The sequence below is a fragment of the Callospermophilus lateralis genome, unplaced genomic scaffold (assembly GCF_048772815.1).
Source record: "Callospermophilus lateralis isolate mCalLat2 unplaced genomic scaffold, mCalLat2.hap1 Scaffold_2286, whole genome shotgun sequence".
In the NCBI taxonomy this organism is placed as follows: Eukaryota; Metazoa; Chordata; class Mammalia; order Rodentia; family Sciuridae; genus Callospermophilus; species Callospermophilus lateralis.
Window position 1 is genome coordinate 108,949 of NW_027513193.1, and position 17,944 is coordinate 126,892.

General features: G+C 40.8%; 1 protein-coding gene across 1 annotated transcript; it reads left to right on the plus strand.

Annotated features, from left to right (window-relative positions):
• Window positions 1-332: 332 nt before the first annotated feature.
• LOC143388502 (olfactory receptor 2T33-like) lies at window positions 333-1,280 on the plus strand. The gene has a single exon (XM_077108236.1). The coding sequence runs from the start codon at window positions 336-338 to the stop codon at window positions 1,278-1,280; it is 945 nt and encodes a 314-aa protein (XP_076964351.1). The 5' UTR covers window positions 333-335.
• Window positions 1,281-17,944: the final 16,664 nt, after the last annotated feature.

The window sequence follows — 17,944 nt, forward strand, 5'->3', positions numbered from 1 at the left end:
ATACACAGAAAAAAATAAAAACTAGTGGTCCAAGAAATATAGGAATAGTAATACTAACTCTTGACCACTACATAATACTTAACAACTTTGGATATTTTGATCCATTTTGACATTACTATCCTGGGTGAAGCACACATAAACCTCAGTGGAGAGTGGGTTATACACTATGAAGAAGTGGAGTGACCAGCCAAGGGAAGCCAGCCCAGTGGGAGGCAGGACTTTGCACCAGGACCCTGGATTTCATGCCTGTCCAGGTGCAGGGCTCTACAGTCACACTGAGACTGGATGATAACCCTTCCTCCTCTGTTTTTCCACAGCTTACCATGGTTGAGACTATGGAGAAGAGCAACACCACCTCTGACTTCATCCTCCTAGGACTCTTCAAGCACACAGGACTCCACCTCTTTCTCTTCACCGTGGTGCTCGCAATAGCCATCAGCTCTCTGGTGGGCAATGCCCTCATGATTCTCCTGATTCAACAGGACCTCCGGCTCCACACGCCCATGTACTTCCTCCTGAGCCAACTGTCCCTCATGGACATAATGCTGGTCTCCACCACTGTGCCCAAAATGGCTGCTGACTACTTGACTGGAATCAAGTCCATCTCCACTGCTGGCTGTGGCTTGCAGATATTCTTTCTTCCAACTCTGGGTGGTGGGGAGTGCTTCCTCTTAGCAGCTATGTCCTATGACCGCTATGTGGCTGTATGCCACCCTCTGCGCTACCCCATGCTCATGACCTGGCCACTGTGTCTGAGGATGACCATGGGGTCCTGGTTCCTGGGAGCAGCTGACGGGCTGATGCAGGCAGTTGTTGCCCTGAGCTTCCCGTTCTGCAGCAGGCGAGAGATAGACCATTTCTTCTGTGAGGCCCCCACACTGGTGCGCTTGGCTTGTGCTGACACATCTGTCTTTGAGAATGTCATGTACATCTGCTGTGTGTTGATGCTCCTGGTGCCCTTCTGCCTCATCCTGACCTCCTACAGTCTCATCCTGGCTGCTGTCCTCCGCATGCGCTCCACAGAAGCCCGCAAGAAGGCCTTTGCCACCTGCTCCTCACATGTGGCTGTGGTGGGACTCTTTTATGGAGCTGCAATTTTTATCTACATGAGACCCAAATCCTACAGGTCAGCTCACCATGATAAGGTAGTGTCAGCCTTCTATAGCATCTTCACCCCTATGCTGAACCCCCTCATCTACAGCCTGAGGAACAGTGAAGTCAAGGGAAGCTTGAAAATGTGGCTGGGGAAATGTGCAAATATTAAACACCACCAACCTTGATCCTTCTGTTCAAGATGAGTCTAAGTTCCTGAATTTGTTGACATTTTAAATCTATTGTGATATTCCCTACATTTACTAATGAATAAGAAGAAAGTCAAGTCTATATGTCAGCATCTTTAGTAGTTGACAGTTGAGTCACTTGCACGGAGATAGATGATTTTTGAGAATGTGTTGTTTGCTGTGCTCCATGTGAAGCAATGCCTGTATCTGCAACAGTCTCAAATTGTGAGTACTGTTGACACCACCGCTTGCCTTCTAGATGAAGAAATGAAGAAAAGGAAAAGTAAATATTGTTCCTAATGTCACACAGAATGTAAGTTTTAGCATATGCCTTTAGAGTTTGTTTCCTAACCTAGTATATTTTATTTCTGTCCATTAATTTATTTTTGATGCTCTTTACTATATGTATGCTCTGTGAATTTGCACAAAGTACTTATAGGGGCTCCAAAAAAGACAAATAAGAACATTACTATTTAGATATAAGTTAAAATATTGGCAATTAATATCTGTAAGATGGAGAAGAAAGGTCACCACGGCTATGCCCACACAACAAGAATTCTGTACCCCTGTGGCCAAAGTTCATCTAAGGGAGCCTCAGGAGTCATGCAAGAGGTATTGAAAGCCTAGTGGAGCCCAAGACAGAAGCGTTGTTTTGAGGGTCAGGCCCACATTCAAGCAGCAGGCCCACTGATTGTGCTCCTAGATTCCCTGGGGTTTAGGAGGAGCTATGGCTATTAGTGTCTGAGCAGAAACGCTCTTCTTCCCTCTGACGTCAGTAATGCCAGTGGACATTCCTTTCAGCTTTGATCCTGGCTGATACTTGATTCCCATGCTGGGAATCTTGCTTCGTACTTGTCTCATCTTCCTTGTGTAGCTAGCAAGCTACCCGTGTCTGAGCATCCACAGCAGGCTCACATCTCCATCCCATGGTGAGCCCTCAGGCGACTCTACCTTAGGCCTACTCTCTCTCTCACTGCCCTGAGAGCATGCAAATGTGCAGACAACTTCTGAGAGGTGTGTGTCTTATCAATGACACAGCTCAAAAGAACCATTCCATCGTGCGTTCTGGGAGTGTTCAGTCTCAAGCCCAGCCCCTCTTGCTGCAGTCAGAAGAATCTCTATTTATGCAGAATTCTCCTAAGGGACACATGCTGTTTTGGATAGATGGGCTTGCCAGCCTGGACTCTACAATGGATCTGGGGACAAGGAGAGTCTCAGCTCCAGCACGTCTTCCTGCAGTTGGGAAAACATCCCACCCATGTGGGGGGGACCTGTTGAAATACTTGTGGTATCTGACTCAATGAGATGGCTCACCAGCTCTGTCCATCAGTGAATCCAGAGGCGGTTCAGGCATCTCTAGCTGTTCCCACTGCATGTGGGAAACTATTCAGTCCATGCAGATAACTTCTTGGTAACCAGATGGGACTCCAGGCTTGGGCCCTGGCTGCCTTCCCACACAGCCTGGGTGCCATCTCTGTGTCTTCCTCAGGCCATCCAGACTACAGTTCCTGCCAACAACACAGGAGAAATCACAGGACTCAGGATGCACTGGGATTAGGGATACCTGCTAGTGATGTCAGCGGTCAGAGCTTGGGGAGTAGAGTCAGCAGCTTACTTTAAATGTTCTGAAGGTCACTTGATGAAAAACAAGCACAAACTCACTCTAAAGGCTAGAATCCATACCTAATTATTTAATGCATAAACCTACAAGTGTCAGGAACATTTGAGGAATTATGACTTTATCAAATGGGCAAAATAAGACATCAACGACTGATCCAAAGATGTGTGAACTCTCAGACAATAACTCAAATAGCTGTCTTTAAACGAGTTCAGTTAATTTCAAGAAATTTATCAAATACATTGAAATAATAAAAAGAATCAGAACAAATTCTGGAACTGAAAAAATATAACGTAGAAAGTGAAAAATGCAATGAAGAACAACCAAAGCAGAATTAATTAAGCAGAAGACAGAAAGGGAGCTAAAGAGAGGCTAATTGAAAATACCCATTCAAAGTTGAAAAAGGTCAAAAGAAAGAAGAATTTCTAAATAAAATATTTGCTTTTCAACTGTAAAACAAGTTTAAGCCAGTGAGTCAATGGAGCTCCCCTTATTTGTATTTATGTAGTGGTCAGAGACTCTGGTTAACTTTAAGGGGAACCAAAAATGCTCAATGTATAAATTAATCATATTGTTATGTATGGCTAAAAGCAACCAGTAAAAAAAGGAAAAAAGAATATGTAGCGATATACACAATGGAATAGTACTCAAATATATAAAAGAACCAAATCTTGTCATTCACAACAACATGGATGGGCTTCAGAATCTAAAACAGTGGTTATCAGGAGTTCATAGTGTAAAAATGATTCACCATCAGATAAATAGGTTTTAAAACATATGGAGCAGAAAAATAGTGTAGAGAGGCCATATAAATTTTATGAGGATAAAATATTTTAAGTAGACACAGGCTTGGTGTATAGGAGGAAATTGAGCAAGAAAACAAATAATCACAGAATGAACATTATCTTCAAGCAAATGTAAGACATTAATAACAATTGGCTGGCTACTTAGGAAATGAGGATGCATTCACAGAAATGATATTGTAGACCAATCATCTCATTACAATAAAATGAAGTATGAAATCCAAAGTAAAACTTCAAAATAGTATTTAAAATAACATGCCTTCCTTCCTTCCTTCCTCCCTTCCTTCCTCCTTTCCTTCCTCCCATGTTTATATTGGGGGAGTCAGTGCCCTTAATTCCTTAATAAATATCTGCATAAAAGTCCATTCAGATGCATTAGTACAGCTTGTTTTCTGTGGATCCCTGGTGTTGCAGGAGAAAACCTGGTAGAGGCAGAATGCAGAGAGCACTAACAGGAGAAGCTGGGTCACTGTCATTTGCTGTGTGTCGTCTTTAGCTGTTTCTTGGACACACGGGGTTATTCACAACTTCTTCCATCACTTCAACACCCAAACCAATTGTGAAAGGAAAAAGTGCCCTCATTTACACTTTCCTTTTCTGGGGCTGGGGATGGGGCTCAGGGTGCACACTTACCGGGCATGGGTGAGGCCCTGGTTCGATTCTCAGCACCGTGTATAAATAAATAAAATAAAGGTCTACCAACAACAAAAGATATTTTTAAGAATTTAAAAAGTAAAACAACAACAACAAAAAACTTTCCTCTTCTGAGAACTTTCCTCAAAGCCAGCACCATCCCCTCACTGGCACCCTCTTGTGGCACATGCCCAGAGCTGGGTGAAATGTGTTTCTTTAGTCTTGAAGACAGAGGGAAGAGTGTGTGTCAGGATTTGGATGGGAGGTGTCCCCACAAGCTCATGTATGGGACAAGGCAGGATTTGCAGAGATGAAATGGTTGGGTTATGAGAGCGTTGATCTCATCAGTGGGTTGAGAATCTACGGTGCGGATTAACTGGTTGCTAACTGCAGGCAGGTAAGGCCTGGCTGGCAGGATCACTGGAGTGTGTCTTCCAGTGTTTCTGTTTTTGTCTCTGGGGAGCAGAGCTCTGTATCTCTGCTTCCTGGTGCCAGGTTCTGAGCTGCTTCCCTTCACCACAGCCTCCCACCATGATGTTCTCCTTCACCTCCGACAAAGAGCTGTGGCATTGACTGAGGAATAAACCTCTGAAACCATGAGCCACAATAACGTGTCCTCCTTTAAAGTTGTTCCTGTGGGGTCTTTTCCTGACAGCAGCACAAAGGCTGACAAAACCACGTCTCTACACGTAATCCAAAGTTTATAAATACTGGCAAATCAAGTGTACCGTTGAGTCATTTTTACCAAAATTACACGTGATAAGGATACTGATTTCCTAAATATTGTAAAAATTATCAAGTAAAAGTAAGACATCTTTCTCACTCTGGGCCTTGCAGAGATGTTACACACTGGTGACTTACTTCTTCCTTAAACACTTTGCCATGATCCATGGGTCACTTCTCTTCCTCTTCCTCTTACATCATTGCTTTTTCTTTTGCAGTCTTCTTAATGAATCCTCTTCATATAATTGGCCTTTAAATTTGAGGCACCCAGATCATCCCTCAACCCCTTGACCACTGACACCCCCTTGGATGTCTCCAGCTCCAAGACTGAGCTGTCACCTGCCTCTGATGACTCTCCAGTCATATCTGTGTCCCTGATTCTTTCCCTGTCTTCAGTGTTATACCTAATGCCTCCCTTAACAATTTCAACTGCAGTTATTATCTCAGGATAATAATAAATTAATAAACAATAATAATTCATTATTTCATGATTCTTCTTTAAAATTTTTACTTTTTAAGTTTATGCCAAGTGCTTTAATATCTTACATCAAAATGTTAATACATGAGAATATGAGTAATACAGAAAAATTTGAGAACTATATAGTATAATAATAATTAATATAGAGAAATTTGAGGAATAGTATAATAAACACCAACATAGTCTCCTTATAAACCTTAAACTTAATCTTTATCATATTTTAGTTAGCTTTCTTCTATATCTAAGTCTTTGACAATAGCTTGCAGGAATAGCAACACTTGATTTCTGCATACCTCATCAGGTGTCTTAAGAAAAAAAATACATAGTATATAGTATATATACTATATATTGTATATATAATACACTATGATTATAATATATATCATTGCAATGATATCACATTTATATAACATTTCATAATCAGGACTTATTCAATTTTCTCTCAGGTTTTCCTAAAATGGAATGTGTATTCATCTTTTTTGTACCAAAGCTCATCAAGTTTTATGTACATGGAAATATTATTTGCTCTTTAACAAAGAGACACCATCATATCATTGCAACAGCACAGATTATATGGGGGCATTATGTTAAGTGAGGTAAGTCAGGCTGCAAAAGACAAATATCGCATGATCTCACTCCTATTCACTCTAAGCAAGTTGCACTCATGTGAGCTGAGAGCAGAATAGTGGCTACCAAAGTCTGGGGAGCCAAGTAAGGCAGGGGATATAGCAAGGTGTTAGTCAACGGCCATAATGTTGCAGTTAGATAAAATAAATAATTCTGTGACTCTAACTCACACCAAAGCAAACATAGCTAACAAGAATGCATTTTTTATTTAAAATAATTAGAAGAGAGGATTTTGAAGTTTCTCACAATAAAGAAGTGATAAGTGTTTAAGATTATTGCTATGACATTAACCTGATTTGATCTTTACATAATGTGTAAATACATTGAAATGTCCAATTTTACCCCATAAATTTGAGGTTATTATGTGTCAATAAGAAAACACATCAGATTAACAATTGATCCCTCCTTCAGGCCAAGATGGTTTCACAGGAAAGTTTACTATGCCTGTATCAAGGCCTGCTATGTATAGACATAGTGATCCTGACATTAATGGACAGATTGACACATGGTAAAGGAACAGAACAGAGAAACTGGAAAGAGATCACAAAAGGACAATGGCTTAGAATTTTTTTAAGTGCACAACTGAGGCCTGGGATATAACACAGTGGAAGGCATTTGCTTAATATGCATAGACCATGAGTTCACCTGGGTTCAATCCCAAGCTCTTCAAGAAAAAAAAAAGTTTAAAAAAAGATAAAAAGATATATCATAGTTTCTTTATATATTCATTTATTGAGGGGCATCTAGGTTGGTTCCATAGTCTAGCTATTGTGAATTGTGCTGCTATAAACATTGATGTGGCTGTGTCCCTGTAGAATGCTGTTTTTTTAGGCCCTTGGGTATGAACCTAGGAGTGGGATAGCTGGGTCAAATGGTGGTTCCATTCCCAGTTTTCAAAGGAATCTTCATACTGCTTTCTAGATTGGTTGCACCAATTTGAAGTCCCCAGAGTATAAAATCATGGCATTTGCAGGTAAATGGTTGGAGCTGGAGAATACATGCTAAGTGAAGTAAACCAAACCCAAAACAACCAAAGGCTGAAGGTTTTCCCTGATAGGTGGATGCTGATTCATAATGGGGATAGCGGGGAGCATGGGAGGAATGGATAGGGCAAAGGGGAAGGAGGGGAAGGAAGGAGGCATGAGGGTAGGAAAGACAGTGGGATGAGACAGACATCATTACCCTTAAGTACCTGTATAAAGACACAAATGATGTGCCTCTACTTTGAGTACAACCAGATATATGAAAAATTGTGTTCTATATGTGTAGTATGAATTGAAATGTATTTTTCTGTCATGTATAAAAAAATAGAAAAAATAAATAAAATTTTTAAAAAAGATAAGAAGAAAAGAAAAATGTGTGTAAGCCATCATGTGATGAAAGAATAGCCTTATCCTCAAGAGGAACTGGAACACTTGGGTTTTCATAGAAAAAGAATGCTAAACTTCACCATCACACCTGAGACTGTAGAGTCCAATGTGATACTTAAAATTATAAAATTTTCAGAATGGATCACCAAGACAGAAAACCAAGAAGAAGACACTGGATTTGAACTACACCTTGAACTAAATAGACCTGATAGGCATACATTCACATACCAAAACTTATGAGATTCAGCAAAAGCAGTTTATAAAAGTAAGTAAATAGCAATAAATGAGTACATCAAGAAGAAGAAGTGAATCAAATAACAAAAAAAAATATTATACATCAAGGAATGAGGGGAAAAATAAGTCTAGAATTGACAGGATACAAGTAATAAAGATTAAAGCAGACATAGAAATAAATGCAACAGAGAATCAAAAAGTGGTGGAATAGATTTAAAAAAACCTGAATTGCTTTTTGAAAAGAAAAAAATCAAAAAATACTTAGCTAAACCCTTCCAAAAAAAGAAGAAAAGACTTAACACAAATAAAATCCGAAATGAAAGATATTACAACCGCACCACCAAGAGATTACTGCAGGAAATTATATGACTACAAAGTGGGTAAACTTGATAAAATAAATAAATCACCAGAAATATACAGCCCATCAGGATTGAATTAAGAAGAAATAGAAAATTCAAATGGGGCTGGGGATGTGGCTGAAGTGGTAGCGCGCTCGCCTGGCATGCATGCGGCCCGGGTTTGATCCTCAGCACCACATACAAGCAAAGATGTTATGTCTGCCGAGAACTAAAAAAAAATATTAAAAAATTCTCTCTCTCTCTCTCTCTCTCTCTCTCTCTCTCTCTCCCTCCCTCCCTCTCTCAAAAAAAAAAAAAAAGAAAATTCAAATGGACCAAAAATGAACAAGAAAAGTAAAACAGTATTACGGTTTAGATGCGAGGTATCCTCCAAAAGCTCATGTGTGAGACACGGCAAGAAGGTTCACAGGTGAGATGATGGGCTTAGGAGACCCTTACCTAATCAGTGCATTAATCACCTGACAGAAACTAAGTGGCTGCTGATGGTAAGTAGGTAGGATGTGACTGGTGGAGGTGGGTCTGTTGGGCAAGACTTTGGGGTTTATATTTTCTCCCTGGTGAGCAGGGTACTCTGCTTCCCAATAGCCATGTCCCAAACTTCTTTCCCCCTCCACACCCTTGTTCCATGAATTCTGCCTCAACTCAGGACCCAAAGAATGGAGTGGCCATCTGTGGACCAAGACCTGTGAAACCGTGATCCCCAAATAAACTTTTTCTCCTCCAATGGTTCTGGTCACAGCAGCAAAGAAGCTGACTAATAAAAACAGCAGTGAAACTCTCCCATTAAAGAAACATCCCACTCCATGGCTCCATGGCTAAGTCAGTTTCAGAAACCACTAAGAAATGATACTTCTCAAACAATCTTAAAATTTGAAGTGGAGGAAACACTTGCAAACTAGTTTTATAAGGCCATTGTTAAGTTAATACCAAAGCTGAAAAATGATAATACAAGAAAAGAAAATTACATGCCAATATTTCTGAAGACAACAAATGTAAAAATTCTTGATAAAAATTTGGCCACTTGGATTGCACCAGAATATGAAAAGATCATTCATCATAATCCAGTGGGATTTTCCCTATGGTATAAGGCTGATTCATTCCATTCAACTCTAAAAATGTGACACCGCACACAAAGAAACTAAAGAAAAAAAAAACATGTAATCAACTCAGTAACTACAGAAAACCATTTGGCAAAATTCAACGTTTTTGTTTTTAATAAAAACTATCAAAAACTTAGGTTAGGAAGAGACTCGATCCTACAGAGTGAAGGTCTCACAGAAGAGCTCACAGCTAAGATCACACAGATTGCATGGGATGCTCACCTGTGGCATTTCAGTCTAGCACAGGTTTGGAAATGCCAGCAAGTCTATCTCTGGATTGGGAATAAATTATTTCCAAGCCAAACACAGGACATATTTCTGAAATACATGAAGCATTGAAACAACTCAGTAGCAAGAAAGCAAAGTGGTGGTATTCCAACTGGCATGCCTCTTAGAGTCCATCCTTTTCCCAGAATGTCCTGTGCCTTTGAAAAAAATCAATTGAGCATCAATGCAGGACTTCATTGCAGCATCTCTATTCTGTTCCATTGGTCAACGTGTCTATGTTACTGTCATACCATTTTAAAACTGTAGCTTTGCAAAATAGTTTGAAGTCAGATAGGATGATGTCCCTTGACTACATTTATTTCTAAGTACTTTTTGTAGCCATTTCAGATGGGATATAAATCCATTTCCCAATTGCTCCTACTTCTCCCATCACAGGAACAGACATCTAACGCCTGAACAGCTGACACTGATATAGGAAGAAGAAAGCCTATGGGGTCTGGGTCATCACTTTGAGTGTGTTCTGTTAAGAAGAATATTCAAATGGAATTGGTGAGAAAATCCACAGAATTCAGCACCTGTGGGGTCAACTAATGTTGTTGACCTCATAGTGACTGCTTAATAGTGCAGGCAGGGAGATTGAAGGAGGGTGATGGGAGTAATCAGCAGCCTCATTTTCATCCATTTCTACTTCTCTTTAACAGTCAGGGGCAACACATGATTGGGAGATAGACCTAAGTGTCAGGTATCTGCAGGTCCATTACACAACCACACGCTTATCTGTGCATTTGGAATATTTCAGAATAAACTAATATTTATTTTTTATTAAATTATTCCAAGTTTCATGTGTGTGTGTGTGTGTGTGTGTGTGTGTGTGTGTGTGTCTTTTGTCTAATTGATAAGATGTAAAATTGAGGAGAATAGTCCAGCTGGATTCTTAGTCATCTTAAAGACTATCCCCAGGAGATCTCTCTGCATGAACACATAATGATCCTTCATGGAGTGAAATGATAAAATGCCTTCTCTCAGCTTATTTAAAGGAAGCAGATTTTATCATACACGCTTCATACAGATACCAAATTCATGACAACAGATGATAAAGAAATAGCATTTTGTAGTGAAAATTTATTTTTTACTTCTTTATTTCTGAATTTAAATTATCCCATCTTGACACCATGCCTTTAAATTAGGCTGGGAGGAGATGGTGTTTAACACTAAAAGCTTATCATCTCACTGGTAATTGCTGAACAGAAGGCAATGGTTAGCAACACTTGATTAGCGGGGTGAATAGTTCAGAGAAAGGTTACCTAGTGCCACGGGATTCAGGATTTGTCTCTCTGCCAAGTGCCATGGTGGCGACCACGCAGCTCTGTCTCCCTAGTGTGCTAACAAAGAGTCCTTACTAATCCCTGATAATTTCCTTCAATTCTCTAATGTATTGACTCTAATTAGCTTCAAATTCCAAGGAACTAATTAGTCTTAACTTTTGCTAATTGGGAAGCTGCGGTAACAAGGTTGGAGAGTGCTGAACTTTTCCACAGTCATTAAAAGTTTTCCACCACATCCAGAAGTCCGTCCTAACAAGTCCCTGAACACTGCTCTTTTAATTAGAGCCATTCTCTCCCAGGAAGGTGCAGGAAATATATTTTCAGTGGAGTCTTGCCTTGCCGTCCTCAGCAATGGACACCCCCCCACGCCCCCTAGTGCAGAGACCAAAAAGTGCACCCAAGCCCCTGTTCCTCTGGGCTCCCAGGCAGGAAGACGTGTGCTTTGGCTCTTGCTTGCCAACCTATTCAGGATCTCTGGAGTAATAGACTGTACAGTCTTCTCCCAACGCTTTGGAATGCATGTGAATTAAAACCTGCATAAGGAAAGGATGCTGCAGGAAGAAGAGCAAACCCCACAGTGGCTGAGAGGAGCTGACCAGCAAACTCTCGAGATGCTGTCATTCCTATTATTAATGATGTACTGTGTGGGATGCTGTTGTGGGTGGTCCTTCTTTCCAATTCATGATTTGATGTACAGGCATATATCAATAGTGACTTGGTGGATAGTCATTCTGCTCAGCTGTGTTGGATGTTTATAAAAAGATAGGAGAAAAAAAAATAAAAATAAAAAGATAGGAGAGAGGGATCCACTTTATTGCTGAGGTGCTCTGTCCCTCCAGTTGCTGATGTCTGAATTTCGGTGATAGGCATCAGAGTGATAAGATCTTGCAGATGAGTCCAGGTGACAACACTGAAGCCTGAACTCAGACCCCAGCCTATGGCTCTCCACAACTCCATGCCTGGCAAAATGATGTTTTTTAAAAACCTTTTTTTCCCCCTCCAGTCCTCACTTTAGAGAGAGCTTGGGGATGAGCAGTCTTCTTCCCTTTAGAATTCCTGCCTGATCCACCGGAGGGCTCAGCTCCTGATAGGCACCTCTCTGAGAGGATGGGACTGTGGCCCCAGATGGTTCACACACAGGTGTAAAAGTGAGTCACTGTGAAAAATGACATGCGGTTTGCTTATTTTCAAACAGTGGTGGAAATTCAACCTATCTATCCTGTCAGGACTCCACTGTTGTAGGGACAGATGAGGCAAGGCACCAAAGATAGCAGGAAACAGTTTTATTTGGCTGCAGCCAGGTTCAGAGGGCACAGCTTTAGCTGTGATCAATTAATTCCCTGAACTTCGAGTTCAGGTAGTTTTAGAGTTTTATACCCAGCATGTAAGGGGAGGGGCTCAGAAGTTCACAGTCTGCAGAAGTTCACGAAAAGCAGCTTTTCTTTCACTGTTCTGGGCAAGTTAACCCTTCAAGAACAATACCTGAGAAGGGGAGAGCTGCTTCTCCCTTTCTTTCCTCCCCCTGCCAGCTGTTACCATGGAGCCCAGTTGGTAACTTATCTTAAAAATGTAGACATCTCTGTGAAGCCCAGATCAAGGCCAGAGGCCTTGTTAAAGTTTCTGTATTTTTTTAAATCATATTTTGCAATTGAAAACACACTTCTACAATCTAGTATACTGAATAAATGTTTGTGAAAAACTAGTAAAGGTGTGCTCAGCACCTGGAGTGCTGATCTCTTCCAGGCCACTGGCCAAGTGAAATAGAGAAACAGGAAAATAAGAAGTTTACCTACACTGAATTCTTTTGTAGAGATTCTTCTGCTGAGAGTCCTAAAATCAGTTATGGTGAAGATTTCTGGTGAAGCTTAGTTAAGATTCTCTGTGTCTTCCCTCAGGATGGACCCACACTCTGAGGAGCGTCCTGTTTGGAGGCCCTCTGCTCAGGGCTTTGCCTGTGGGGTAGGCTTCTGTGGGGACGAGGTGAGGTAAAATGCAGTTATTTCCTCCTGGGGTCTTGGTCACAGCTTCACCCCACACATTGTGAAACAAGACCCTTCCCAACAGAAAATGTCACGACCTATCTCCCATGTTGACCTCCCTCACCTCTGGATGCCAGAAGCCCAAGGATTTCACCACTGCCCACCCACATCTGAAGGTCCATCTTCTGGATTCCCGGTCCACCACACAGCCCACCCCATGTCCCTGATGCAGACAGTCCACTGTTCTTGCGTAGGTTGATGTGACCAGTGAGGGAGAACAGCATTCCAAGCCCCCCTGAGACCAATGCTGCCCTCAGTCTGCTGTATTTACTGTGAACTGTGGAGCATCAACTCTGGGGCTGTAAACAGTAATGGCTTGGTGCCCTTGGGGACATCTAAGGAGAACTGGCAGCACTGTTTCCTTCTTGGTGCTCCCATACAGTAAGACCCTGTCTCCACAGCATCCCTGGGTCCCCACAGCTACCCACAGAATTATGCCGTAGCTTATTCAGGGTTGTCTCTTTCCTTAATTTCCTGATTGGGGTTTTTATGAACAATGACCCCAGGAAGACTCTTCTGCATCTCCCAGGACCCATATGCACAGAATTCATTATGGGTTGTAAACTAGAATTTAGTCTGGGGGTCATTTTATTTATGTACTCAATTTTACAACATGACGCCTACTTGTTTTTCTAAATAAATAGGTTGTACCAATTTAGACATCTACTGTCCATGATGAGATATTTTGGTTGATTCTTAGATAACTCAAGGCATTGCAGAGTTTTAAAAAAAAAATTAAATTGGCTGTGTTTTGAGGTACCTCATGACTTTGATTTTTATTTCTCTGGTTACTGTAGTTAAGCAACTAAATTGACAGAGCCTCGTCTCATACCTACACAATGCTCTCCATGATTCCTCTGTGTTTCCTCATTTATACTGAGACAGCAAACACTGGGCATGCTTTATGATCAGATACGCAAGTGGGAAACGTACAGATACGCAAGTGGGAAACGTACCTTTAGGAGGCAAGACCCACCAATAGCTTCCTCACTGCCTCCTGCCAGGAGGAGGCTCCTCCACAGAAGGGCCCATGAGACCATTAGTGACCCCTAGTGGGTTTTAGTTGGGAATGCCCTGAGCTGCCACCCACACCTCTTCCTCTCAGCTCCTAAGGGTTCTCTTCAATGCAGTTGTGGGACTTAACCCTTAAAGTCAGGCTCAAGTTTCTGAGAATCCTGGACAAAGAAGTTTCTTAGAAAGAGTTAATCCGGAAGAAAGTCCTCAAGAGAGGGTAAGGATGCCATTGTTGATGGTCATTGATGTCCAAGCCATGTGGGACACGTAGCCTGTGGTTATACCAGAAGAGAATTAGCTAAAATATTAGAATTTGAAATAGTTGCAGTTGTAGCAATAAGATGGGATGAAAGCAAAAAATATATCAGAATTTTGTAGTAGTCTAGTTTTGTTAAAAATCACTGAAAATCAACTGACCATATAAACATAAATGTCCACCTCTGGGCAAGAAACACAAAGTCTCCCACAGGGTCAAGGTTAGGGGTGATAAATGAGACATGTGTTCTGGAACTACAAATCCTCCCTTCTCAGGACACTGGGCCATAACAAAATCCTGGTTCAAAAGGCTCGCTGTCTTAGATGATGGCTCCCATTTCAGGGAATTGCTCTCAACTATGCTTGTTTTCCTTTTGAAAGACTCTTCTAATAGGCTTTTAGGTGTCAGTTTCTAGGTGGTTCAGCATTTGATATATGCATTAGCTATGGCATATCCACTCCCATGCCCCCTTCCCCATGAAGGGGTCTCCAGTCTGGTATGCCCATGTGCCCACCTCCCTATGAACAGAGCATGCCACACTGTACTTGGAGTCTTGGCTCTTTTAAGAATGAATCTAGCTCAGCCACGGCTGATAAAGTCTGATGTGGTGAATCATCTTCATGGTGGCCGGTCAGCCCCTCTAAAGGGTGGTTCCATCCCAGAAGCCACAGGCCGTCTTCCTGGGCATCCGTGTATCAACATGGAAGGGCTGGAGTTGTGCCCTTGGCCACCCACAGCCTGCATCTTTGCCAGAATGGTTGCTCAGTTCATATGCCCACACTGTGGACCTAGCCAGGCTGATGAAAGGGTAGAGGACATTGACCATAGAGTCATTTTGTGTGTTGTTGTTTTTTTGTGTGTCATTTATTGTGCTTTTGGAATATGTGTCAATGGGAAATAAATGTTTTCACACTCCCTCTCCACCATTTGCACATGTTTTGAAATAGAGCTCTGCTACCAGTGTTACCACCTTTCCCATCCAGCTGGCCAAGCACTTCTGCTGGTGCACAAGTAGCAGTGACCTCAAACCCTGAGCTGTCATCTTTCCACCCAGCAAACAACCAAGTGCAGTTTGAATGTGCACTTGTCTCACCTGTCACTCAGGACCACCCCTACATGAGTCACAGCCACCTGCCACGGTGTCACCTTGCTCTCACACTGTGCTTTCCTGCTGGGAAGGGCCCTCAGGGGTGTTCCTCCTCTAACATGGTCATTCCATGTGGTGCCAGGGGTGAGATGAAGGTGAAGGTGCTGTTGAAAGAGCAGTGGACAAATCAAGTCCTGAGCTCCCTGCTCAGTCTACCTCAATCTTCTGGTCCTGCTGGCTCAATCCTAAGGGCAGGCCCTTCAACTTACTATGTATCATTTTGGACTTGTTGAGTGTGATGGCTTGGTGACGAGAGCTAATCTAGGTCCCAGTGGTTGTGGCTGTATGGTCACTGGAGCCCTTGTGATGGGATCTCTGTGACTGCCAAGACCCGGTAGCATGGCGAGACTAGTGTTTCAAAAAGCAGGTTTTTCCCAATGTGAATGGACTGGTTTGTCCTGGAAATCTAGTGATTTAACTTGTGGATATGCCATTGGGGTGTAAGATAAAAGCCACAATAATAGTACCCGATAATAGTACCTTGTGATACCCTAGATGTTAGCAATTGTATGGCCCAAGTTGCAGGGTGACACTGCATCCTGGATCACTAGAGATCTCTTTCCTACTTATTTTCCTATTTGATTTAATTTGAAGTCAGTAGTTTTTGTGTATCCCACCACGTGGTTCAAAACAGTAATCAAGGTGTGGATAACACTATCTCCCAAACCCAAAAGGTGTACCTAGTTTTTCCTTCCTTTTCTATGCTTTTATTTGATGGAAGTCAAGATGCAATGATCCATCTTGTACTTTGGATATCCCACGACCCCTTAGCATGAAGCTTCCTATAAACTTTTCTGTGATAACCCTCTGATGGTGATGATGTTCATCTCCTACCTCTGGAGTACTTGTGTTTCTGAAGACATGTGCCAGACTTTTTCTTTTTTTATAGGATTTCAAATTTGGAGTTTGAATTATAATAACCAAAGATTTTATGTTTGTTTCACATGTTAACATATTCACATTTTAGTACCAGGAAAAATAGTGTCATGAGTTATCCTCAAAAATAGGTCATATAGATACTGCTTTCATAAATAATATTTTATTAGGGCATTGTGGCAATACATAATAGTGGAGTTCATCTTAACATAAGCATATAATCGTACATCCCTGAATATAATTGGTTTCCTCTTCCCCTCCTGCTCCCTCCCCTCATTCCCTTTGCTTTACTCTGCCACTCTTCCTTCCATTTATTGTCGCTTTTTTAATTGGGGCTTTAGAGATGCCCATAAAGGTGAGGTGCACTCACTCACTCAGCCAGCATAATCTGGTCTATTTCATGGGCAGTTTCTCCCCGTTTCTTACCCCTCCTCTCTCCCTTTTCCCTATTGCACTGATCTCCCTTCTTTTTTCATGGGACCCATCCCTCTTTCTGCCTTTGTTTGTTCTAGCATCCTCACAGGAGAGAAGACATTTGACCCTTGGCTTTCTGAGTCTGGTTTATCTCGCTCAGCCTGATGTCCACCAGTTCCATGCATTTACTATAATCTCCCCAACCCAGCCTGCCCATTTTCATTGATTTCTGTGGTGTGTCAAAGTAGCTTGTATTTCTCTCAACTATACTCTAATACAAGGCAGGAGAAAAAACATGATCCTCAAAGAAACTGCAAATAGAAGTCTGCTTCATGTGAATGTGAATGGTTCTGCCACTCTTCTCTGTAGTGACAGAAGAAAGCTCATTGAGGAAATCAATAGTATGTGCATAAGATCACATAAAGTTTCCCTGCAAATAAACCAAATCTAATACAAGGACTTTCACTCCCTTGGGTTTCAGATGTAAGGTAGTAAACTGACAAGATATGATGAGAAACACACACGACCATATTTAAATAAACAAAGAAACACAACACAGGAGCAACTTAAAATATTCTAGTGGTGACCCTTTAAAAGTAAAAAAAAAATCTTAAATTAATTGTAATAATATATTTATTGAAGTTAACATCTATATGTTTTAATAAATAATGAATGTTAAAAATTAATCATGGAACATTTTATATTTTGTGTGTGAAGCCTTTAAAACTGAACATATATTTTATATTTCTAATTTATATCAACTCAGGCACTTAAGTTTTGTTAAACATACTTCAACAGTATTTAAATTTAATAAAATTTACAGTTGGAAAAGTAGATTCATGTTCCCACAATTTAAAACATACTCAAAATACTGCATCACTGAATTGAATAATCAGAAATTATTTTCCTGCAATATTTGCATTACACATTTACCTACTTGATCCATCATTTTAAAGATATTTTATTTTATTTTGAAGAAAAACCATATTCATTTTAAGACTAGATTACTCTAAGTTATTAACATCAGATTAAAAAAAATCAGCATATAAACTTAAAAGTATATTCATCAATGTCAACTGTATTTTCAAATGGCTTTTTGTAGATTTGCAGAGAATTTACATAACTGTAGGTAAAAATTAAATTATTTTGCATATCATGTGTAAAATCATTAAATGTATTATTTATTCAAAATGCAAATAACCCAAATAAAAAATAGGCAATAGGGCTAAGGGTATAGCTCAGTGGTAGAGTGCTCATCTATATCTAGGTGATCTAAATTTACATGCTTTTATGACTCAAAAGGATAGAAGAAAGGAAATTGTTTTTATAACAAAGAAATGGTACATTTGAAAACCCAGATGTGCTTAACCTGATTTAAACATTATGCAATGCATCAAACATCACACAGACCCTATGAATA

Excerpts from the sequence above, each read along its gene's own strand:
- LOC143388502 (XM_077108236.1), top strand. The coding sequence starts at position 336 with ATGGAGAAGAGCAACACCACCTCTGACTTCATCCTCCTAGGACTCTTC.